This window comes from Xyrauchen texanus, chromosome 39 (genome assembly GCF_025860055.1).
Source record: "Xyrauchen texanus isolate HMW12.3.18 chromosome 39, RBS_HiC_50CHRs, whole genome shotgun sequence".
Lineage (NCBI taxonomy): Eukaryota > Metazoa > Chordata > Actinopteri > Cypriniformes > Catostomidae > Xyrauchen > Xyrauchen texanus.
In genome coordinates this window covers 21,581,661-21,608,045 of record NC_068314.1, presented here as the reverse complement: position 1 = coordinate 21,608,045, position 26,385 = coordinate 21,581,661, and the positions used below count along the sequence as shown (strand labels likewise).

Genomic DNA, 26,385 nt, shown 5'->3' with positions numbered 1-26,385 from the left:
AACACAGTTTTCTTTCCTGTGTTGATGTGTTGCACATTGAAAAGGGAAGCTGTAAACAGGACTTATTGAAGAACCTGACCATTTAAAAAAAAAATTAATAGCATTTAGTTTACGGTACAGCCATAAACCATATTTACTACAGTACTTGGTGTTACTACTCAAAAAGCAAGCTGCATTGGGAGAAAGGCATTCTCATTCTAGACTAGAGAGCATTTTTTTTTAAATAATATTTTGATATGCCCAGCCCTGAGTGCAAGATGAGTCATCCATTCTTGGTCTGGTTAACACTGAAGAGAAAGACTGAGTAATTTTTATTGGTAGCTATATCTGCCAAAAGGTTCATTTTATATCTGCTCAAATGCCTGTTCTGTTGTCCTAAAAGTCTCATTGAAGGAAAGCAGTTTATGGGGAGTTCATACAAATTCGGCTCCCATTCTGCCCTAAGACATGAATCAAAATCCAGCCTGTCCAATGAGCCAGTACTCTCACAACCCCACTCTGTTATGTGAACACATGCAACCTGACTGTGCATCTCCAGTAATATTTGCGCACTGCTGGCTGATATTACTGCACTTGCGCAGATCACTGCTATGAAGATCAAATAGAGTAGAAGATCCTCAGGAATGCTGCCACCACACATGATGACTGGTGATGACGGACTGATTTTATATTAAGATCAGGATGTTGCTTGAAACAATATTAAAAAATCTTCGCATATCTGGTACTGGGGCTTGAATGATTGGGGGTCTGATATTGGATGTCTGACTTCAAGAAGAGCAGCTCTGGCAGCTCAGTGAGTTGAGTTATATTGTGGTTGATTCCAGCAGTCAGAGATATATCAGGAGTGCCCGGCTGCGTGATTGCTCGTTGGAAATCGTGAGCAGAAAGAGGAATATGAACTAAGAGCCGCATTCTAAACCCGAGAACGAGTACCGTATACGCTGTTATTATCCTTTAGAAAAACGCAGGCGATTTTCACTCAGGACATCCCCGTTTATTTAGAGAATCAACTGTTTTCACAGTCAAGGTGAGATTTTTTCTCTCCAGTTTTCTACCTGCATGGAAGAGCAGTGGCAGCTTTGTCATAATGAACAAGCGACGCGACTAGAATGCTCCTTTCATAATCAGCAAGGCAGTCTGCACAGCAGACCTCCATTGATTATAACACGTTCTAGGGTTAGCGCGACGTCGCGCGCTCGCAGTGTAGACAACTTTGTTGACCATAAAGGGAGCGTTCTAGTCGCGTCGCGTGTAGTGTTTATTGGCGTTTAAGCGATATATGAGTATTAGAGTGTCAGCGCAGTGACGCTAATACAGCACCAATTATAATGCATGTGACAAAAAAATTATGAGCACAGTGTTATTATAGATATGGATTTTTAATTTAGTTTTAATTTATATTTTTATATTCAATATGCCATTACAGTTCAGTTTAGTTTTCGTTAGTTTTCACAGTTTGTCTGTTAGTTTTCATTTATTTATTTTTTAGTTTCAATTTAGTTGTATTTTAGTTTTAGTATATGTCTTATGTCTGCCAAAGGTGAGCCTTTACTGGTTTCATTTAAAGTGTAACATCACTAAATTTCTCAGGGCAGTCTTGTGTTACCTCAATCTAGTGGTATTTTCATGTTTAATGTGGATTGTAAATGTAGCAAATTTAATAATTTAGGATGAATATGGGTAAAGTGGCAAAGGACATTTAGCTTGATCCACATTGTATGCGTATTATTTCCTTAAATGATTATAAATCATTGCTAAACTAATCTCTGGGGAGTAAACAGTTAAAGGGATAGTTCACCCCAAAATGAATGTTCTCTTATCATTTACTCGCCCTCATGCCATCCCAGATGTGTATGACTTTCTTTCTTCTGCTGAATTCCAAACAAAGATTATTAGAAGAATATTTAAGCTCTGTAGGTCCATGCAATGCAAGTCAATAGCGGTGAATACTTTGAAGCTCCAAAAAGCACATAAAGGCAGCAAAAAAGTAATGACAACTTAATTACAACTTCAGTGGTTAAATCCATGTCTTTAGAAGCAATAGGATGTGTGGGTGAGAAACAGATCAAGTCCCTTTTTACTGTAAATATGGGCATCAGCAGTCTCCTTGGCAAACATGATTTCAGCTTGATAATATTTCCCAGTGCCATGTAGCATTCTGCAAACTGGACTAGTAAGTGTATTTGAGCTTGAGCACATGATCTTTCCTGTAGACTACAATTGCAAGATGTAGAGTGAAAAAGTAGTTAAATGTTCGTCTGTTCTAACCCAAAACCGATTCGATCACTTCAGAAGACATGGATTAAATAACCTTTATTCTGCCTTTATGTGCATTTTGGAGATTTAACGTTTTGGACCCCATTGACATGTATTGTAAGGACGTAGAGAGCAGAGACATTCTTATAAAAATCTTCAATTGTGTTCAGCAGATGAAAGAATGTCTTGCATGTGGAATGGCATGAGGGGGAGTAAATGATGAGAAAATTTTTATTTTTGGGTGAATTATCCCTTTATTTTTCAAATTGATGATTTCACTTTGTGATGTGTGGCATAGCTAATTTCAGGAAAAGTAATGGAATAGAAAATGAGAGAAATTTTAGGTAAATCTTGTTAAGGTAATTTTTTATTTGTGTTTTAGTTGATTTTGGAGTTACGAAAAGGTAGTTTAGTTTAGTTTCCAATCATTTCAGTTTTTATTTTTATTTTAGTTAACGAAAATGTGTTTAGTTTGTTTTCATCTTTAATTATAATGACACTTTATATGCCTTGTACTTTTGGCCACATGCAATCATTTCATGATTCTTATGCTGATGATCCTCCTGTTATACAACAATGTTAGCCCATGTTATAATGTATGAAACCTGAATATTGATATTGACATACATCTGTCTGTCTGTCTGTCTGTCTGTCTGTCTATCTATCTATCTATCTATCTATCTATATATCTATCTATCTATCTATCTGTCTGTCTGTCTGTCTGTCTGTCTGTCTTTCTTCCTGTCTGTCCTGAATGCATGTCATGACCAATACACAAGCTTTTATGGTGTGAATCATTGTAATTTCAATCCTCCTCCTTATCATCAGTGATTTTTCCTAGGTCACTTTACTTCAAGTGTATAATGGCTTGCAACGACTGGTTATTGTGACTTTAAATTGTTTACAGACCCATGCAAATGTCATGGGTTAATTTTGGATTCATCTTTTTGGACACACACCAGTGTCAAAAAGTAGCACACTTTAACCCCACTGACACAGGGAGGAATGTGTGAGAAATCCAGTGAAGTTTATTTATCTTTCACCACAGTCACAGTCTCTCCCCGTAAAGCTTTGTGAGCACAAACACTCTGTTTAAGAGAGAACTCAGTGCCTATGGATTCCTTCCTAAAACCACACACATAATCACACACTCAGCACACAGAAATAATTTGCCTGTGAGGCATATGTGGCTCTTCGGATAAACAGAGACCCTAATTTGAAAATAGGCTTCCTGCTAATTTCAGCGAAGCCTCACTCACTCCCACTCGAGAGTTGGGAGAGTGTCTTCAGGACAAGTGCCTTGTTCGGTCCCTGTTGATTTGGCAGAGAGCACAAAACACTATTCTCTCATTGCCTGCTCAAACAATAGCCAACATCAACATTTGTTCATTATATATTTGGAGAAGAATTGTTTATTTAATATTTTTTCTCTCATTTATCTAATAAATCAGGAGGGCTACATTCTGTTTCAGATGAGAAAAAAAAATATTTAAAATATTTCTGTGCAGGCCTTTTCTTGAAACTAGGATTTAAAGCTGAAGTATGTAATGTTTGCACAACTAGCATCACCAAATGGAAGTGCACAAAATAATGATTGTTTTCAAGCTGGTTTCTCATGCCAACTCGTAATAATTCGTACAAGATGGCAAAATTTTAAGATATTGTACAACTTGGCTCATCCAAAAAGTGACTTTTTTTTCTCATAGAGACCAACTAATGAACAAACAGAATTTCAAAATGATACAATGCTGGCATAACATTTTAGCTAGCCTCTTATCCATCACTTTATTTTAAGAAAGGAAATGTCTGAATGTCTGGGTTTGGAGTTAAATTAAGGTAAAATCGTAAAATAGCTTGTTCAAAACCCAGATGTTTCTCTTTCTTCTTAATTTTCTCTTCTATATAATTACAACAACTACAGTAATTACTAGGTACTAACTCTAAACCTAACCCATATTAAGTACATACAGTTACCTAATATTACTCAGTACTTTCTTGGGTAAATACACTGTAAGTATTCCGAAAGTACAAAACTGTAAAATGAAGTGCAACCCATTTTCCTATTAAAATCATATTTAGGTTTTAGGTTTGGATAATGGGTTAGACTTTAGAAAAATAATAATGATATCTTCGTTGGTTCATTGATTTCCCTCTATGGAAGTAAATGTCATACGTTTTTGTACCAATGTATGAGCTAACTCGTGTGATTTCTTACGATTTCACCAGAACGTACTATTGTTACTTGTCATGTTAAGTCATAAAAAGACTTCCAGTAAGGCCTCCCCTTTTTCCATTGGTCAAATAAACAGATAGTTCCACACCAAAGTCATGCCATTGGTTGAGCCATGTTTTGTGCTGGTTGTGATGCTCAAACAAATAGAGAAATGTTTTTATAGTGCCGCAAACCCACAGTGTTTACATGTTTTGAGGAAATCAGCCAACAAATGGCTTCCTTATAGTTGGCTCTGCATATTAAGCTGGGATAGGAGTGGTGGTGGCGTAGTGGAGTGGTGGCAGCATAGATGGAGTGGTGGTGGCGTAGTGGCTAAAGCACAGGGCTGTTAATCAGAAGCTCACAGGTTCTAACCCCACAGCCACCACCATTGTGTCCTTGAGCAAGGCACTTAACTCCAGGTTGTTCCAGGGGTATTGTCCCTGTAATAATTGCACTGTAAGTCGCTTTGGATATGATGCATAAATGTAAATGGATAGGAAAAAGATAGGATGGTGGGATAGGTATTTTAACGAGAGAATTTACATAATTTAGTGTTAATACTTACATTTTTTAAATAAAAAATGGTCAAGTAGGTGTGCACATCCAAAACCCGAGTTGTGCTCAGGGGCAGGACAAAAAATGTAAATGAATGTCAAAAAAGAGGTAGATGTATGCACACTGAAATTAAAGCTCCAACCTTTATTACAAAAAGGCAATGTTTTGACCAGTTAGGACAATTGTGCCTAATGAAGACCTAACTTGTCCAAACATTTCATTGTATGGACATTTACCACTCAATTTTAACTTATATGTCATCAAAATAGCTTCAAAGGAGTATCATCATGATGACTGCACGTGAAAAAACCAAGAAGAAACCTCCTAAAGACAGCCTGACACTGCTACCCTGCTTCTATTTTGTAGAGGTACGTGCCACAATTTTTTTTACTGGAGTTTAATACTTCAATAGCACAATTAATGTCTCAAGAAATTACATTACACACTCCAAACAACCAGGCTTTCTCATTTCCTTTGAAGACATAATTGAAAACGCATTATGACAGCTTGAGTGTGCTACTGTGAATACGTTTCACCACACTGTCAGCCCTTCAGTACTGTACTCGGTGTTGACATTTAACAGCCATCTGCGCCAGTCGCTCTACAGTAATTAACCTGTGCTCTGATCTTGATATGCCTGTGTATTATGAATCTTTCATATCTGTTTGTACTATATGGAAAAAGCAATTAGTAAATATACTAAATAAAGACTGTCTCTTTATTATTACATTGTGAAAAATTTGTAATTTCCATTTAAGTTTACGCCTCTCTTGCACATTCCCTCCTCTGACCCCCAGCTGCCCATAGTGGCTTCCTCCATGGTTTCACTTTACTTCCTGGAGCTCACAGATGTGCTCCAGCCAGCGCAGGTGGGATTCCGCTGCCATGACCGCTCTCTCAGCATGCCCTATGTGGACAGTGGAGATGAGCTCATTCCTCTGCTCATGCTCCTGAGTCTGGCGTTTGCTGGCCCTGCCGCCTCTGTAAGATGGGAGATCGCCAATCATTTCATCTTATTGTTTTTAAATCTTTGTCCCTTTAACAAATATGACCAAAAGGTCAACATGAAATCAAAACTGACTCTATTTACTTTCATAATACATGTTCCTAGTCTTATTGTGCATGATTCATTAGTGAAAATAACAATTCAATAATTGTTTTAGCCTAATGCTATAGGTAAAGCAGCCTTTCTGAAATATTGCCAATAGATAACACACTAATTTAAATCCATATTTAAAAAATGTAATCGCATATTGTTTTCTAACCATTTGAAACCTAAGTCTCATCATAGATCGATACATCAATTTAATCAAGTCATTAATACAAATTCTCAAGATTGAGAATTTATTACCACTTACCCTAAGAATTAAATCAACATCCAATTCATATGAATAAATGTAATAATATTTATCAGTTTATTAATGATAGATTTTGAAAAAGAAGCATTTTGATATGTCAAGAAGCTCTCAATGGTTAACGTGAACTTCAGCATCCATATCATGCATAAAAATGCTCATCAAAATTGATGCCAACTCACATTCAGATCATGCTCCATTCTGGTATGAAACACTTTTCATGATTGATAAAATCAAGTCCTGCCCTACATTTTTCTCTTTTTTAATATGCTGTTTCAGAAATGCATCATATAATTGAAGCGAAATAGGTTTCTAATACCATTTCATGCTGACTTTAAGTACAACATGGTTTTATTTTTAGTTACATATGCCCCCAAGTGTGTGTATTTAAACGTTTCAGATCTGTGTGTATTATATATTTTTAAAATTCTCTTATTAAATTTACAGAGAACAAATTCGGAAAAATCATATGATTCAATGTGGTTTTCTGTTCTTGTCCTGTTTACAGATCATGATAGGTGAGGGTCTGCTGTATTGTATGCAGTCCAAACTTAAGGTCCGCTCAGGGATTGAGGGGAGCATCAATGCTGGTGGCTGTAACTTCAACTCTTTCCTGCGGAGAACTGTTCGTTTTGTTGGTATGTAACTCTTTGCAAATTGTAAGGCAATTTTATTTTCCCCAAATCATAAAAGGACAGTATATTTCAATTATTAGTATCTCAATTGTTTATTCTTGAAAGAAAGAAAAGTAAATGGAGGGCAAATGGAGACTTTTCAATCAACTATTTCTAATATTTTTCTTCTGAGAAAATGACCCCAGTAATCTCATGTCATGTGTCCCCTTCAGAGTTTCAGAGGAGATCTCAGCATGTCTCAAACTGTGCTCAGATTTGCCAAGATACCAAAGTTTGCAATTAAAAACATTTCTAATCAAATACTTCCAAGATTACATTCTCTTTCATGTTATAGTTCTTTGGTAACAGAACAACGAGGTTCTGTTTGTTAACATAATGCATTAGGTATCATGAACTTACAATGAACAATGTATTTTTACTTTATTTGTCTATGAAATTGTTAATTATGCTAGTTCATAATGTGTTAATTTATGTTAATACTGAACTTTAAAAAAAAAAAAATTATTAATGCATGTTAAAAATGAAAATGAACCAAGATTAATAAGTGCTGTTAAAGTGTTGTTAATTGTTATTTTTTGTAATGAATATAGTTAACTAATGTTAACAAATACAACCTAATTGCTGTAAAGTGTTACCAGTTCATTCTCCTGTTGTTGCTTTGTATGTCATTTGTGTCTATTGTTTTCTCCTAGCGACTTTGGGAGAAACATCTGAAATAGAGGTTATATTTAGATGAAGCAGAACTGAAAATTCTCCTGAGCTATGAAAGAGCACAATCTGAACAATAAAACAATGCTTTCGGTTACTACAATCAGAGCAATGAAGTCAAAAGTTTTACAATCTATCATTGCTGCAAAATGAACAAAAATCTGAACAGGAATGGTGCAGATGAACATTACATAACATGAGTCAGGCACAAAGTGTTACATGAAGCCTATAAAATGAGTCATCGATGTTTCATTCCTCTTCATCTGTCTCTGTTTCTAGGTGTTCACGTTTTTGGTCTTTGTGCGACAGCACTGGTCACTGATGTCATCCAACTAGCCACTGGCTATCACACACCATTCTTTCTTACAGTGTGCCAACCCAATTATACTGTCCCAGGTGTGTCCTGTGACAAGAACCCTTACATCACCAAAGACATATGCTCTGGCCAGGATCAGCATGCCATTCTCTCTGCCAGGTAATAATATGCTTTAGTACTTGGAAATTAAGCTAGCCTTCGATAATGTGATTAACTGTAACAACTTCAGCCTTGTACAACCACAATTTTCTTTCTCCCTTTTGTGGTTTTCTTCCTGTACTACACACTACCTACTCACCCTTTGTCAAAGACAAAAACGTTTGTTAGTAACTTCCGTTGCATACCTGGTCTAGACTTACTAAAGATGTTTCCTTTTCTTTGTGACAGGAAAACCTTCCCCTCCCAGCATGCAACCCTCTCTTCCTTTGCTGCTGTTTATATTTCAGTAAGTCTCTTCTGCACCCTCTTAGTATGTTTATGTCTGTCTGTTGAGTGTTTACTGCTAATACTGTTTATATGGAAACCTCATAGCCTGCTGTGGTAAACTGCTCTACTAGCAGGGTGATATCATATGTTTTTTAAAGTTTCATGCAGAAAGTGTGCACACATATTTTTGTACCTTTGGATAGACACTGAAACATACAATTTCAATGTGTTTACAGGATCTAAAACGTCAACTTTTTTTAAAGAGAGATTTCACCCAAAAATGAAAAACTCTCTCATTATTTATTCACCCTCATTATGTGTATGACTTTCTTTCTTCACCAAAACACATTTGAAGAAAAATAGAAAAATATCTTAGCTCAGTAGGTCCTTAAAATGCAAGTTGGCCCTTAAAATGCAAGTTGGCCCAAAAGCATCACAATCACTTTTGCTGCAAAGAATATCAATATTTAAGTACTTTTTTTTTACTCCAAATCATTATTTCGTTCGGCAGCAGTATGCACGTGTGGCATAATCACATTGAAATTTGAAACATGCATGCATTTGCATTACAGATGGAAGAGCAGTGCTGTTTACAAGTGAGGAGGAAGTTTGTACAATAACTTGGTTGGTTTTGTTTTAGATCTGTATTTATCTTTTCTTTACTCACAATGGTGTGTTGGTGTGCTCATGCTGGATGTCTCAACCGAGTGGAGAATTTGAGATTACCTTTGTATCATGGCAAAGCGAATATGTCACACGAGAGACCGTGTGTTCTCCACCCTCTCCTGAAGCTTACCGGAAGCGATTATTTAAAGTTAAAAAGTACTTAAATATTTATATTTTTCACACCAAATGTGATTGTATTGCTTTAGAAGACATTCATTTAACCACTGATATTGTATCGATGACGCTTATGCTGACTGTCTGTGTTTGTTGGAGCTTCAAAAGAACAATCACCATTCACTTGCATTTTAAGGACCTACTGAGCTAAGATATTATTCTATTTTCCTTCAAATGTGTTCTGGTGAAGAAAGAAAGTCATACACACCTGGGATATCATGAGGGTGAGTAAATAGTGATGGAATTTTCATTTGTGGGTGAACTATCACTTTAACATACGTATACTCATATTGTGAAAGACACAATATGACATAAAAGTTATGTTTAATAGCAGTGAATTACAACAGCTACAGCAATATATTACAAATACTAAATTGGAAGACATTAATAGGCCTATATTTAATCAAATTTATTATAGATACAATAAAATCACCCAATGAATTCCATGAATTCAATATTCTATGAATTGTAAAAGGTTTTGTGAACATTTGTAAATCTCTCAAATTGTCCATAAGTATAAGGGTTTTACGTTTAATATGGTGATATTATACATTTCAGTGTCTTTCAAAATGTATGAAAATGTTTGTTTTTTGTGCTACTACACTCTATAGAACCACACTTCACATTTCTAAACCTTTGAATTTGAATGAGATCACATTGCTACCAGTGAAACAGAGACTGTGATTTCCTGTGATACTGTGATTGTATATTACACTTACAAAAACCAACACAATATTGTACTATAATTTAGATGTGTATGGAATAGACATATCACACATGAGCTCACTCAAGAAATAGATTTCAACATGGGTCATATATTAAAGTAATATGTGATTATTTAAATTCTCAGCTGCGCTTGTTCTCTGGCTTAGTAAGAATCTAAATATAGGTAAGTGTTTCACATATCTACGCATTTGGCAGGATCCACTTCAAGTGACAGACATGGAGATAAGTTGTTGCTGCTTCCCACCTTGTGCTTGTCAGACTGTCAGAAATGGCAAAATTTGTGCAAGACATTTGGAAACCTCTGTTGCTTTCTGCTCTTCTAGATGTACTTCAACTCAACAATCTCAGATAGCACCAAGCTGCTTAAACCCATTCTGGTCTTTGCCTTTGCCATTGCGGCTGCTTTGACTGGACTCACTCAGATCACCCAGTACCGAAGTCACCCCATTGATGTTTATGTCGGGTTCTTTATTGGTGCCGGGATTGCTGCATACCTGGTGAGTGTTTGGCTTCCAGATGTATATTTGCAGATTGCACTGTGGTTTAATGTACTTAGTCAGCTTTACACACTTTGGATCAAGTCAACTTATATAGGGGTGTATAGTGCTCAAAGCAGCTTTACAGAAAATCATGACTTAATGTCTTAAAGCCCCTTAAGATATGAACATTAAGCTACATTAGAACAACATTCCTGTCAATCATACATATCCTCAACCCTATCCCTAACCCACACCCTAACCCTAAACACTTACTAACCCTTAAATTTGAGATAATTGGTTGGTTAGTGTGGGGCGAAGGCATGGTCGAGTGTTCGTCTGGGGAGAGAGGAAGCAGTAAGGGGTTTTCACCTTAGATGAATTGCTGATAATTGCTGTTTCTTTGTTCACAGTGAGAGATGGGGAAATAAAAGGGGCCAGACCTCAGTGAGAGAGAGAGAACCCAGCCGAAGCTATGAGTGTGTTGGCTGCTGCCAGCCCCACTGTATTGAGTGTATTGAGTGTTGTGTGAAGCTTTACTTTTACGCAGTCAAGAGAACGCGTTTAATGTGTGAAGAATAAAATTACTTTGAGTTGGATTCACCATCTCCAGCTACCTCATTCCACAAACTTGTTACACTGGTGCCGAAACCCGGGAACAGAGGAAGAAGGATACGCTGTCATGGAGTCGTCACTACTGGAGGAAGGCTACCGGTCCCTTGCCAGCATCCACCACGGCCAACACCAAGCCCTCATGGAGCTTCGTAAAGAGAAGCAACAGTGCTTTGAGGTGCTCCTTCGTGCCCAGGAGGAGGACCGGCAGATGTGGCAGAGCTTTGTACCCCAGGAGGGGCCGGCCACCCAGTCCCCGGCAGCAGCATACCCCAACATGTTGCTCACCAAGATGGGGCTTCAAGATGATCCAGAGGCCCTCCTTGAGCTCTTGAGTACACCACTGAAGCTCTGAAGTGGCTGTCAGAACAGTGGGTGGTCCATTTTCTACCACTACTGACTGGGAAGCCCAGATTGTACCACAGCTTTCAGTCGTCAACCTCCTATCTACTCGATGCTGAAGAAGTCCATCTTGCAATGGGTCGGCCACAGCTCAGAAGAACACTCCCGGTGTTTCTGCTCCTTAATGCTGAGCGAGGTCCACTGCCCGTTTGCCTTTGCCCAGCAGTTGATGCCTGCTGATGGTGGGTGCTGGCCAAGGAGGACAACTATGCCGATGATGTCATCAACCTGGTGGTGCTGAAGCAGTTCTTCTCCCAGTTGCCAGAGGGGGTCCAGTGCCACAGACCGGCATCGCTGGATGAAGTGATCGAGCTTGAGTAACACCATCTGGCAGCATATCCGGGGGCCGGCACGCCTCACGCCCTTCCACCCTAATGTCTCTTCCCCTGTTCTCTCTTCCCCTCCTCCTTCCTTCTGTCCTGTTCTGTTTCCCTGAAACAGGGGAACATTCCCCCAAGACCGACTCCCCGGTCATGAGGGTTTTCTGCTTCCACAAACCCCGTCTCCTCCTCTCTTCATCCCAGGTGGAGGAGTCTGCTGTCATGCCCCGATCAGCAGGAATGTACCAAATACCTGTGAGTATTAAGGGGGTTACATACCAAGCCTTGGCAGATTCAGGTTGTAATCAAACCTCCATTCATCAATGCTTGGTTCAAAACAGGGCATTTGAGACAAATAATGAAGGAGAGGTGTGTGCACAGGGATATTTGTGATTGTCCTATAGTGACCATCATGCTAATATTCCAGGGACAAAAGCATAATATTGAGGTGATGGTTTGTCCTCGCCTCAACCATCCGCAAATTTTGGGAACTAATTGGCTGGCTTTTCGATCATTATTGAAGGGGTTGTGTGGATGGGTCCTGTGATGAGTGGAGCTCACAGCAAATTTGAAGAAGTATGTAATTGGATGGGTGGAGCTATGGTATCTGGGATTCTACTTGGGTCATGGTCAGGTGCGGCCCCAAATTTATAAAACCGCAGTGATTGCGAACTGCCCTAGACCCAAGACCAAAAAGGAGGTGAGACAGTTCCTGGGGCTGGCTGGCTATTCACCAGCCCACTGACTGATCTCACTAAAAAGGGAACTCCAGACCCGGTCCAGTGGGGAGAGCCATGCCAACAAGCCTTTATGCTGGTAAAAGCTGCACTTCGTGGCGGGCCACTTCTGCATTCACCTAACTTCTCTCTCCCATTTGTTTTGCAAAATGATGCAAGGAGCTAGGTGCGGTACTGTCCCAAGTGGTGGTGGGTGAAGAGCACCCGGTGCTGTATGTAACGGGTATTTGGGCCTTGCTAACCGATAATACTACTACATTAATATTAACTATAATAAATTAAATAGGTGGCTATAGAAATAAACAGTATAGGCTAGTTAGATCACAGAAGTCTAAATTCGACTACAGGAGCTGGTGGTCAGTAACAACACAGAAACATACATTTTAAATTTGGTGCAGGTACCATATATTGATAAGTGACTAAACAATATATTTACAACAAAAATAATAAGCCGAGTCCTCGGCTTGCGAAAGCAATAGCCCGAAGCTTAGAGTCTTGCTTTTGATAAAGCGCTGCACCCAGCCCAATGGTGCTCGCATCCGTATGCAGAATGTAAGGGCGTTTTGGATCAGCGAACCCCAGGACTGGTGCACTGGTAAGTTTCTCAATCAAGGCAGTAAAAGCAAGTTGACAATGAGAACTCCACCGAGAACCGAAGGGTTGCTTTGTATCAAACTGGTGGACCTTTAAGCCAAGAGGTTTTAAGTTCTTTCTTGTGGAAGAATATCCGCGGGTCAGGTCGTTGAGAGGCTTTGCAATGTCATGATCATGCTGGGAAAAGACGTTGGACATTGCATTCAACTTGGTGGTGATTCTTTCCTTCCATTCCAGGGGTAATGGCGATTCCCCAAAGTTAAAAACTAGTGGAGAGCCATTGGTCCCAGGTGCTGAGGAACTGGTCACATGCTGCTCTGAAACGATGCATTCATACGCTCCCAGCTCTGCTATGATGGTCGACGGTGGTATGTAGATGTCTTGCTCCGATTCGTTTCTCACCATAACAGGTACTTGGTGAGGGAAATGTGTTGGCATGTCGACAAGACAGCTGCTAACGCACAGACCACCCAGCAGGCCTGAATCCGGATGTTGGACGACAGCATACTGACTTGCTGGAGCAGAGACTTTAGCAGAGCCTTTCAGCAATACGGTGTGGCCAACCGGAACGAGCACAGAGACTTTACTGAGCAGAATTGCAACTCCAAGATGGCCACTGCAGCTTTGTTGATAGGTCACTTGGAGAGTTTGTAGTACAGCTCGGTAACTGGATGCATTTGATTGGAAAGAAGAATTGTCGCTTTGCCGAAACAGGTCGTAGAGCATTTTGAGAGTATTCATGCCAATCAGGATTGAGGTAAGAAATCCTGGTCTGACATCAGGAACAATGAGTGCAAGAGTTGGAACAGTAATGATGCTTCCCACAAAGTCTTTAGGGAAAGTCACTGTAGTTTCAATGTAGCCAAGATATGGAACATTTTGGCCTGCCGCTCCTTCGACGTGGAATAGCTCGTGCAGAGGTTGAACTGGTTGATCGGAGATGTTCATTGTAGAAGGAAACCGGAATGGTCGTAACTTGGGACCCGGTATCCAGAAGACCGGAACCGTGATGACCGGCGACTTTGACATCAGCAGTACATCTGGATCCTATAAGTCCTTTTGGTACTCTCGTTGATGTAGACTGCAGCTCAAAACAGTTGACAGAAAGCTCACTCTTGGCGGGACAATTTTGGTCCTGCTCAGCCCCTGGGTGTCCCACACCAGGAACTAGAGCTAGTTTAAATGCTTCTTTGCAGATGGATTTTGTCTCTGCCACTTCTGCTGCCTGTCCTGAAACTGCTTTCGCTTGGCACTAACCAGTGCCGAGTTCGGATCAGAATCACACTGAGGCTTAATGTGGCCATCCTCCCCACAGCGAAAGCAAAACCCGGGTTTCGAATTGAAAGAAGCTAATTTGGCATTTCTCCCCGTCTTCCCGGGTTCAGACTGCTTTGAGGCAGAATACGTAGCTGCTGGCTGATACCTGTTGGTCCGACCGGCATTGAGAGCAGCAAGCTGTTGTTGAATGACTGTCATCTGTTGTGAAAGCTCCTTGGTGAAATTTGTTATCACAGTGCACAGATTTGGTTCTTCATCCTGCCTGTTTACAAATTGAGCATGAGTGGTTACCTTTTGTTTGGTTCCTCCAAGGTGCTGTTTCATTCTTTGCTCCTTTGCTGCTTCTCTGTCCTCCTCTGTTCGCAGGAGTAATAAAAGTTCAGCAAAAGATGGTGGACTTGATTTCCTTTGTTTGAGTTGAAGTTCTGAAATCAGTCCATTATCCCAACACCCTCTGCAGAATTGAGCCAATAAGTGTTTATCCATATCTCTCTCAAATACTCCTCCCCTCCTCACAGCATGTTGCAGTGCCACCTGGAGTTCTGTAGGTACTCAGATGGCTTCTCTCCATGGTTTTGGTAAGTATCCATGAACTTGGCGTAAAGTTCTTCACCATCCTGGACAGTGCCATACGCTGACTCCAACTGCCGCAAATACACATCAGGCAGCGCATCAGGGCTTAGATGTTTCACCATATCACAGGCAGGGGGTAGCAGGCTGTCACGAATTAGTCTGGTGCGTTGGAGATCAGAGATGGCTGGATCACGCAGCACTAATTCGACGCCAGAACGCCAGGTGTCGTAGTCCATTTCATGGGTTGATCTGGGCACTTTACCAGAGAACAGTCTCAGCCGGTGGCTAACATGCATGGATGTATCACTGCTCCGGACCACATGCTCCACAACATAGCGCTGCACCTCAGGAGGGTTAAGATCACCAGGTGCAATCGATCGTCCCCCAGCGCTGTTCATATCGGCACTGTTAGAGGCAGAAACAGGTGGGGTGAGAGAGTTTTGTAAAGGAGCATACCCTGAGCCAAAAGTTCGACTTGGTACAGAAGGAGGTACAGATGGCTCTGGAGGTTTTTTCTGTTGGTCAGATATCTTTTGTTCTATTTTTGAGACATTTACAGCAATGGGATGAAGTTGTGCTATAGCTTGTTGTATCTGGAACATAATTTCTCTAAGAACCATCGAATAATCTTTTCCAGACATTTTAGCAATTTCTTTCAGGTCAGATAGATAGGTGTCAGTTTTTGAACCCCCCAACTTGGAAGTGTAAATTTGGGATAAATTCTTAATATGGAATTCATTATTTTCATCAGAAATGAATGTATACGGCAATCGTGACGACAGTTTTGCTACTGATGCTCCCGACGCAAATTCAACAACAAGCATATGATGAAATTCGGATTCGCTATCATCAATAATCTTATCATGATTAATATCGCCGTATTGATCAAGAAAATCTATAACTTCAGAGGAACTCTCTTCAACCGGCCCATCCACTAAGACGGCATTAGGAATTTTTATCCCGAGGTTTCCGAAAACTTCCGTCACAAAAACCAAAACGGACTGGTGAGTCTGAATGCACTGTTTCTGTTGTTATAAAAATGTTAATTACTGTACAAACCGGCTCCTGGCTGGCTCGCCAATATGTAACGGGTATTTGAGCCTTGCTAACCGATAATACTACTTCATTAATATTAACTATAATAAATTAAATAGGTGGCTATAGAAATAAACAGTATAGGCTAGTTAGGTCACAGAAGTCTAAATTCGACTACAGGAGCTGGTGGTCAGTAACAACACAGAAACATAAATTTTAAATTTGGTGCAGGTACCATATATTGATAAGTGACTAAACAATATATTTACAACAAAAATAATAAAGGAAAAAAATAGAAAAAAACAAAACAAAATATTGACAGACTACAGTTGAACTGGTTATAGTTAAGTGCACTTTGTGATTATTGTTCAAGTAACATATGATGATAGAAATTACAACAAATGCCATACACAAGAACCGAAAACAAAAAAAACTGTCCCAGCGATGTTTGGTTTCTTCAAGACCAACGTGACAACCCACAAGGGTTTTATGAGAGTTTATGTTAATAAGTCCATAGGTTAGTGTTCGTCAAAGGGAAGAATGTGCATGTGGGACTGAAGCGCTGGTCTATGGAGAAGTGTGTGGGGGACAAGCTACAGACAACCTTCCTACTAGACCAGTAGAGCGGCTGTTCAGTGGATGCTGCGCAGATGGTGGGCTCCCAGCCGTAGTAATTCAGCTCGCCATCATTCATCTCCAAACAGAGAGAGAGAACCTGGCCAGTTCCTCTATACAAACATACCCTGATGGCAGCGACGGCTTCCCTACTAAGTTGTTCTGTCCACAGCTGTCGATCAGCTTCCCCACACCTCTGAATGAGGAAGACGCCGCACTCCGGTTAAACACTCGTGCTCCAAAGCGCGATTGGCTAAGCACAGTCACGTGACTGGAGTTACGTGCGATCACAGGGCACGTACTCACGCGCAGATATATTAAAGGGACAGGGACAGCCAAACCAATATACAAACATTTAATATATATATGGACAAATTTTAACCTAGGTTACATGTACATTAGTCAGAAGCTCTCTATGAGAGAGACAAAGTACAGCACAGGTCCTCACTCTTCGCTACTATTTGTTGGGACGAACATTCACGCTTTGTTCGGACCATGCCCCGCTCCAATGGCTCCACCGCATGAAGGAAGTCAATGCCCAGATCACCCAGTGGTATTTGGCACTCCAGCCATGTAAGTTCAGGTGGTCCACATGCCGGGGACGCAGATGGCTTTCACCGGACAGTTCCCCCGGCAGTTCGAGTCGTGAGGTGGGGGTATGCGGAGGCGGGGGCATGGTCGAGCTTTCGCCTGGGGAGAAAAGAAGTAGAAAAGGGTTTTCACCTGAGATGAATTGCTGATAATTGCTGTTGCTTTGTTTGCAGTGAGAGTTGGGGGAAATAAAAGGGGCCAGATTCAGATTGAGAGAGAGAGAGAACCCAGCTGAAGCTACGAGTCTGTTGGCTGCTACCAGCCTGCTGTATTGAGCATATTGAGTGCTGTGTGAAGCTGTACCGTTATGCAGTCAAGCGAACAAGTTTAATGTGTGAAATATAAAATTACCTTTGAGCTGAATTCGGCGTTTCCAGCTTACTCATTCCACAAATGTGTTACAGTTAGCGCCAATATAATTCATGGGAAATTGAAGAAGGAACCAGATGTATGCAGGGTTGGGAGGGTTACTTCTTCAGCACTGGCATATTTTTTCACTTGTTTTGACTATAAAAACTCTGCCGGTACAGTCAGACAAAATACACAAAACTCTTATGCAGTGTTGTTTCTAATATTGATCTTGTTTTAAGGATTTTTAGATATTTTTACAGGGAAACAATACAAAAATGATTATCAAGAATACAATTTCAAAAGGATCAAAAGGTCTTACATGAAAAAAAAAGAAAAAAAGAAATGATGGTCCAACGTGAATTTTCTTGATAAAAAAATATGATCTTGCCTGGTAACATGGGCATGTAAAATGGCTAGAAATAGGGGGCCTGGGTAGCTTAGTAGTAAAGACGCTGGCTCCAGCCAGGTCTCCTAAGCAACCCAGTTGTTAGGGAGGGTAGAGTCACATGGGGTAACCTCCTTGTGATCACTACAATGTGGTTTGCTCTCGGTGGGGCGCGTGGTGAGTTGCGCATGGATGCTGTAGTGGATGGTGTGACCATCCACATGCGCAATATCTCCACGGTAACATGCTCAACAAGCCACGTGATTAGATGCACAGGTTGACGGTCTAAGATGCGGAGGCAGCTGAGATTCATCCTCCGCCACTCGGATTGATGCATGTCATTAAGCCACCATGAGGACTTGCATATTGAGAATTGGGCATTCCAAATTCAGAGAAAAAAGGGAAAATCCTAGAAATAGCATTTTAGCTTAGCATAAAGCTGACAGTTTACACAAGGTTTATTTCTATTTCTTTTGTTCCAATCTTACTTCAAACTTAATTCTCTGTCTGCTCGTATGAATGTAACACATCATAAGAAAGTGTTTCACCGCTGTTCAAATACACTTTGGATCGCATCATTAATATGTATAAATTTTTCCATCTGAAAAGACTAAATATGAAATGAAACAAATGACAATAAAATGCAAAGTAATCTCTTCAGTAATCAAAATACTTTTTGAATGTAACTGTATTCTAATTACCAATTATTTAAATTGTAACTGTAGTGGAATACAGTTACTTATATTTTGTATTTAAATACGTAATCCCGTTACATATATTCCGTTACTCCCCAATCTTGCATGTATGACATAATTTCAAGAAAATCTGGCCAAAACAAAGGTGTTTTGAGATCATTGCAGTGGTTTGAAACAGCTTTCCAGCGTGAAATTTCAGGAAACACTGAACATGTTGCACGAACAAGGCTACCACTATGTCTACATTAATCCGGATACTTTTGAAAATTGCATTTTCGAAATGCTCTGCATCCACACTGCCATTTCCAAGCGTTTCCAAAAGTTGCTCATCCACTCTGAAGCGTATGAAAACACTTAATGCGCTTGTGAAAATTCGCCATTGTAGGAACATTCTGAAACACAATTGTCTTCTTGTTCCTTCACTGGAAACCAATTCTGAGTAAACTTCTGTCACCTTTGAAGGAATGCAATGTGATTGTTGTACAAAGTATCATTTATCTTTAACAATGCTATCAATGTGACTATCAAGCACAATAGCACTGCTATAACATGGGCCACCATCTTAATTGGTATGATTAAATGGATCACATGACTTCGTCACATGACAAAAAATACATGATCGTTTTCAGATATATCTGTTTTCCCAGTCCACACTACAACGTGAAGACATTTTCAAATGTACCCACTTGGGAAAGCGTTTTCAAAAAGCTCAATTTTTGCTGACAAAATGTTTTTTTGTCAAAAACATTGTCTCAGTGTGGACGGAAGGCCAAAATTTAGAGAAAAAAATGCGTTTTCAAATGAAAACATATTATTGTGGACATCGCCCAAGTGTACTTTTCAGTAGTGTCCATTTTCATTGATCATTGAACACCCACTTATTCACAGGCTAGCTAAAAGTCCACCAAAGATTACGAAATTTCTGTTTGTGTTGTGTTGAAGAATCTTCAGTACACATGCGCCATTCACACCAGAACAGGAAAGTGGGCATATGCGTGCGTCCCTGATCACCTCCAGTTGTGGTTTGAGTGACCTGATCACAAAACATTTTGGACCCCATTCACACATGTATTTTGTAGCGCTGTTCACTTGTGATCGGATCACTCGAGACAGATCACCCGAGACGGAGGTACAGAGTTGCCGCGCTGGTGTAGAATATAAGGCCACATATAGCATGTTAGCGTTAGCATGTAGCGCAATGAATACAGAATGTAAACATGAAAAATTACACATTACTGCATATATTGTTGTATATCATCATTGACTGTGTAGGTTGAAGAATGCCAGAAAGTTCAACAAGGGCTGTTTAATTCAACAGGGAGCATTTACATTACAACCACAGTTCTCATTAGCAAACTTGGTACATTCAGTAGTCATCCTCTCTTCATCTCTTACTCTCTCAACTAATACCTACTTTACGACAGTGCCACCTAGTGGTAGAATGTAGCATACATATAGAGATAGAACACAACAGACTAGTTCAAACAGCTTCTTTTACAAATCTCAAGTGGATTCAATTAATAGAATGAGGCATGTAGTAAGATAGAACACAACATCTCCCTTCTCTGTAAAAGATTACACTCTCATAAATAAGTGTTAGCGGTAAAGAGCAGATCAAAATAAGGCAAGACTTTAGTTGTCCTATACTGTAGAACTAAATAAAATGATACCCATATTTCCTAGGTAGCATTAACACAGAATATTGTGAATAAAGTAACTTTACATAAGGCACATTACATATGTAACAGTGCACCTAAGTGTAAACATAAGAATTATCATTCCCTTAACATTTTAAAGGTGTCTAGGGCATAATCAGTAATACTCTAACTATAACAATCAACCATCTCAGCTTCTCATTTTCAAGTTACAGCATGACATAGTCCTTATGCCACTTAGGCTTGTATTTAACAAATGGCTGTCCATTAGAGAGGTCAAGAATGACTCGGTTGTCAGAGTGTGGCAGGCTAGATGTGTCACAGTCTTGTTCAGCCACAGAGGAAAAGAGAGCAAGGTGAGATGCATTCCAAATCTTCCCATCACTTAGTAAGGAAGAGTTTGGCCGCACTCTCGTACTCACAATTACTGGGTGAGTGTATCTGGGGTGTGCTTTAGGTACATGCTGAGGTTTTCTTATTCTCACTTTCTCTCCTGGTTTGAAAGAAGGTGTGCATGCACCATGTTTAGCATCAGTGTAACACTTCATTATATGCTGCTGGACTGCATCATGAGCAAAAGCAGCCAGTGGAGATGTGGCAGACTGTAGGGGAAGAACATCCAGTTTGGTTCGCATTTTCCTTTCGTAAAGGAGTTCATGAAGTGAGGTAGAAGTTGCTGCATGTGGTGTTGCACAGTACACTTGTAGCCAATTCAATACAGCCTGATTCCATGGCAGTGACTGTTGAATTGCGGTTTGAATGCAACTTCTGAGGATGCAATGGAATCTCTCAACAGCTCCATTAGCAGCTGGATAGTAGATTAATGTTTTGCTGTGAGATATAGCTCGGTCCTGAAGAAACACTGCAAAAGATGCAGAAGTGAACTGTGCACCACTGTCTGTGACAATGTTCTCTGGGTTACCATGACAACTGACAGAGGTCAGGAACTGAATAACGTCTGCAGTAGTGGCAGTATGTGAAAAAGCAAGCTCAGGCCACTTGGAATAGTAATCAGTCAGAGTAATGGCATACCTGCAGACAGGAACAGCTGTGTTGAAGGCTCCAACAAGAACAAGGCCAAGTTTCTTCCATGGCCCATCAGGCAGTGGAACAGGTTGTAGAGGAGCAGGGTGAGTTCTGGCTGTTATATCATTAGACTGACAAAGTACACATGAAGCTATGCAAGACTGCACTTGCAAGTACATTTTTGGTCACCAGTACAGGTCTTGCAGGCGTTGCTTTGTGCGGACGACCCCTTGGTGACTCTCGTGTGCGAGTGTGTCGTAGGGTGAGTGGTGCAATGAGCCTTGAACCTCTCAGGATGTAGTTATCCTTGACTGAGAGTTCATCTCTGATCTTGTAGTATGGAGACAGTATTTCACTTACTGACTTAATAGAGGCAGGCCAACCACTTTCCATTGGTGAGCGCAAGGCTGACAGCTCAGAACAAGCAGAGCAAGCAGAGTCATAGTCAGGGTAGCAGAAATTTGTTGGAGTCAGCAGGCTCATACAAGGGTAGGCATGAATGACAATCAGCTGTGTAGTTCTGAGAACCTGGTCGGTAGATGACATCATAGTCAAAACAGAGTAAACGTGAGGGCCAGCGGGCAACACCAATTTCAGCTCAACCGATTCCTTTTGTGCTGTGTAGTGTTGTCAAAGCCTGGTGATCTGTGCAGAGAGGAAAATTATGTCCCCACAAGTATGTTCTCCATTTTTCTGCGGCACACAAAAGGCAAGTGCTTCTTTTTCAACTGTAGAATATTTTCGCTCTGTTGCAGTTGGTGTGCGGGAAGCAAAAGCTACAGGCTTCTCTGTGCTGTCAGATTGTACTTGTGCAAAGACAGCGCCAAGTCCATAATCACTTGCGTCTGTGGATATTACAGGGTGTAAAGAATGGTCGAACAGAGCAAGTGCAGGAGTGCTTAACATGAGTGTTTAACTTATTCAAAACTGTTTTGAGCTGCAGGAGTCCATTTAAAGGTTTCTTTGTTGCTGGCACATGCACGCATAGGGGCCACAACTGTTGCAAAGTTAGGCAGAAACTTTGAGTACCATGATACTAGGCCCTAGAAGAAATGCAGGGCAGCAATGTCAGATGGAGGCGGGGCTTTCAGGACAGCATCAATGTGTCCTTGATCAGGTAGAATGCCATTTGCAGTGATGACATGGCCTAGGAAGCGTAGAGGGCTTCCTGAAGTGACATTTGTTTTCATTAAGCAGTAGTCCTGCCTCTTTCAGTTTTTGGAGGACAGTTTTGAGATTCTGGTCATGTTCAGCAGGTGTGGTGCCATAGACAATGAGATAATCCAAATAATTCTGGACACCTGGGAGGCCTTTGAGGATGTCAGCCATCATTTCTGGAAGGCTGAAGGGGCAGATGCAAGGCCATAGGGAAACCTACAATATCTGAAAAGACCCTCATGTGTGATGAATGCTGTGAGGTCTCAACTCTCTTCATGGAGAGGCAGCTGGTAATATGCATTAGCCAGATCAATTTTGTAGAAAACACTTTCGCACCTTGTAGGTTTGCAAACAGTTCATCCACATGAGGTAGGAGGTAACAGTCTGTAACTATAGCTTTGTTAGGTTCATAGAGGTCTGTGCATATTTTTTTTCCACCAGTTTTGCATCCTGTGACTACTATAGGTGAAACCCATTGTGATGCATCAATCTTTTCAATGATGCCAGCTTTCAGCAAGTGGTCAAGTCCTGCTGAGACAGAAGCCATTACTGCAAAAGGCAGGCATCGTAGTTTCTGACGTACAGGTTTGACAGTATGGTTGATTTTCACCTTATGCACAAAGTTGCGTGCACAGCCAATGTCAGGAGCAGCAGGAATGCAGTATGCAGATGTAGAGTCTGTAGTCAACACAGGGACAGGAGGAGCAGTGAACAGAGGTAGGACAGTATTGCCTTGAATGCAGATGTTTAAGGCAGCCATAATATCTCTTCCTATGAGAAGGGTGCCTTTCTTTACTACAAAGAACGTGGCTGAGGAGGTACAACATCCTCTACTCACTGTGACGTGTATGCATCCAAGCACAGGAATTATTTTCCTTGTGTGGGTCACCAGCCGACTAGTAGGTGGAAGCAGTGGTATGTCGCTGAAGCACTTATCGTAGATGTGCTGTGGCAAAATGGAAACTGCAGAGCCTGTATCCACAACTAGTTCAAGCTCCTTGACAATGGAAGCAGGTGTACTGACATTAATTTTGCACAAAAGTGTCTCTGATCCATGGCAAGTGTCTCTCAAGTACAGCACAGTTAGTTCAGGCAGCTCTATCTCATGTACATCACTGGTTTTGAGTGAGCGGCAAACACGTGCAAAATGTCCTTTATGACAAGATTTACACATTGCCTTGGCTGCAGGGCATCGAGGGAATTTAGCAACATGTTTGTCAGAACCACATCTGAAACAGCTACGAGATTCCACTTGAGTTGCAATTGTAACTGCTTTTTTTGGTCACATGTTCAATTAGCTGGTCACGGATAATTTCGTCCGGTTTATCATCAAAAGGATATTTTGAAACAAGGTTATGTAGTCTCATGAGGTGCTTGTGTCCGCTTTCTGAAAGCATGACGTTCCACAACAATGTTAACTTTGGGTGTGAAATGTTTCTCTAATGCATCGGCAGCAGAGGCAAACGTGTCACCTGTATCTGGTAATGAGTAGAAAGTGCGTTGTCCCTCGACTCCGAGGCAATGGAGTAACGTAGCTCTCTTGCGAGCCTCAGGCCAAGCATTTCCTGTTGCATTAATCACCAGCATGCAGTTGTTGAAAATCCACATCCACATGTCGAAAGGCATTGGCGGCTCTCCCGGGCAAGTCAAAAACATAGGAGGCAGAGGCACGTTAGCCATTATGAATCAGTAAAAACAAGCAAAAAGACGTAGATTAACTTGTCGCCAAAATGTAGTGATGAAGAACGCCAGAAAGTTCAACAAGGGCGATTTAATTCAACAGGGAGCATTTACATTACTACAACAGTTGTTATTAGCAAACACACGGTAGCAAGCTTGGTACATTCAGTAGTCATCCTCTCTTCATCTCTTACTCTCTCAACTAATACCTACTTTACGACAGTGCCACCTAGTGGTAGAATGTAGCATACATATAGCGATAGAACACAACAGACTAGTTCAAACAGCTTCTTTTACAAATCTCAAGTGGATTCAATTAATAGAATGAGGCATGTAGTAAATGATAACACATTTTAATGTCACATTGGTTCATGTTTAACATGTAGTGTGTTGACAGAACAGTGTGCTGTTCAAACTAAAATTCTCCTCTAAATGCCTCCCCCATCGGCGTTGCCAGTGTCTAAATGTTCGCAAAGACTGTACCGTGGCTCAATTGTTTAAACCTTATTTTTAGCACTGAGTAAAGACCATAAAAGTTAATTTTATCCAAAACCTAAACCAAACCTTGATTGATTGATAGGAATGTTGTTCCAGCAGCAACATAGATTTAGACATAGACATGCCCAAAAAAATCACAGTAGGTGTATTGACTGTCTTAACATAGATGTTTTCTTTAAGAAATCTTTAATGTGGTCTGATGTGCATTGTTTCAATGTTTTCCAGTGGTTCTCTATATTAGGAGTCAGTTTTACATATTCCTTGTCATTGATCTAAACAATATAATAAAGTTATTGTAACCTAATTGTTGATACCAATTTATACTTCGATTCTGTCCAGGCTTTCCATGCTGTTGCCAACTTTAAATCTCCAGAGGACACTGCTGTCCTGCAACCCCATCCTCTGCAGAAGGATGCACTGAGGGCTCTGGCTCAGCGAGGTCACGACTCTGTCTATAACAAAGGTCATGCTTCCGAGAGCAATGAGGAAATTACATCTCCAGCATCTCTTGATGGTCTGAACCAGCCTGTACACCAAGAGAAAGCCTCCCTGGGCAGCTTGAAGAGGGCCAGTGCAGATGTGCAGCTGCTTGCTCCACGGAGCCCTATGGGTAAGGAAACCATGGTTACTTTCAGCAACACATTGCCCCGTGCTACAGCTCCAGAGGAACCAACAAGGCGTCTGGTGACAGTACCTGTACCACTGGACCCTATGAGGTCACAGCAGTTGGTGTCTGAATGGAAGCAAAGGTCAATGGAGATGCGAGGTGGAAGCTTGCCAGATGAAGACACCAGCGAGCAGGGCTCAGACGGTGGCGATGACACCACCACTGAAGAAGACAGCATCCATTCCTCAATCTATCCATCTGTACCACAGCCTACCAAACCAGCTAACCCACCAGCCGGAGCAAGAGTAGTGATGCCCCCTCGTCCCCCAGTGCAGCCCTCTGTACCCCCGCCTGTATCCCCTAAAAGTGCAAGCACTCGGGCCAAATGGCTGTCCATCACTGAGAAAAGTGTTGCCAACATTCCAGCCCTCAAGGGAGGACATCAGCCTCGGCTCATGCAAGTCATCGCCATGTCGAAGCAACAGGGACTCCTGTCTGGATCGGCCAAATCCTCCGAGACATCGTCCTCTTCCGGTACGTCATCCATCACAGGTGAGTCATCTCCCAATCACACACCCTCAGAGCGTGACAGCAGTTCGAGCATTGTCACCATAGATGCCCATGCCCCCCACCACCCTGTGGTTCATATGACCTCTAACCCCACTAACCCCTGGGAGTGGAGAGGATCTTCTGATGGAAATATGACTGAGTCATATGAGCTCAAGAGTGTCAATCATGAGGGTTCCCGTGTTTACCATCACATCAGGAGCAGCTCTCCTTGTTCTTTTACCAGTGAGGCTGACCATGCACCACCCCAGACCCCTCATCACCCACAGCCACCAATTCCCCCTCAACTCCCTCCCATGGGTCAAACCGCAGAAGGTCGTAGTCTGCGCCACAAGACCCCCCTAGTTCTGCTGGACAGGGATAGCAGTCAGAACCACTCTGAACAGGACAACTACTACAAAAAGCTTCTAAGTGGCAGGCATTTCAAAGACTGACAATGCTTTTAGAACTGTAGTTATAAGCACAACTACAGAGGATGGGGTGGGCATCACCATGCAA

At 41.2% G+C, this 26,385-nt stretch overlaps 1 protein-coding gene across 1 annotated transcript; it reads left to right on the top strand.

The window, feature by feature from the left end:
- The first annotated feature begins 701 nt into the window (after positions 1–701).
- On the top strand, positions 702–26,385 carry LOC127632477 (phospholipid phosphatase-related protein type 3-like). The gene is made up of 8 exons (XM_052111067.1): positions 702–1,027; positions 5,296–5,394; positions 5,824–6,009; positions 6,890–7,019; positions 8,004–8,199; positions 8,428–8,485; positions 10,356–10,529; positions 25,053–26,385. Exons 2-8 carry the CDS (start codon positions 5,314–5,316, stop codon positions 26,319–26,321), a joined length of 2,094 nt encoding a protein of 697 aa, XP_051967027.1. The 5' UTR covers positions 702–1,027; positions 5,296–5,313; the 3' UTR covers positions 26,322–26,385.

Coding starts and splice junctions, on each gene's coding strand:
- LOC127632477 (XM_052111067.1), top strand. CDS start 5,314: ATGATGACTGCACGTGAAAAAACCAAGAAGAAACCTCCTAAAGACAGC. Junction 6,010..6,889: donor TTGCTGGCCCTGCCGCCTCT/GTAAGATGGGAG, acceptor TCCTGTTTACAG/ATCATGATAGGTGAGGGTCT. Junction 8,200..8,427: donor CATGCCATTCTCTCTGCCAG/GTAATAATATGC, acceptor TCTTTGTGACAG/GAAAACCTTCCCCTCCCAGC.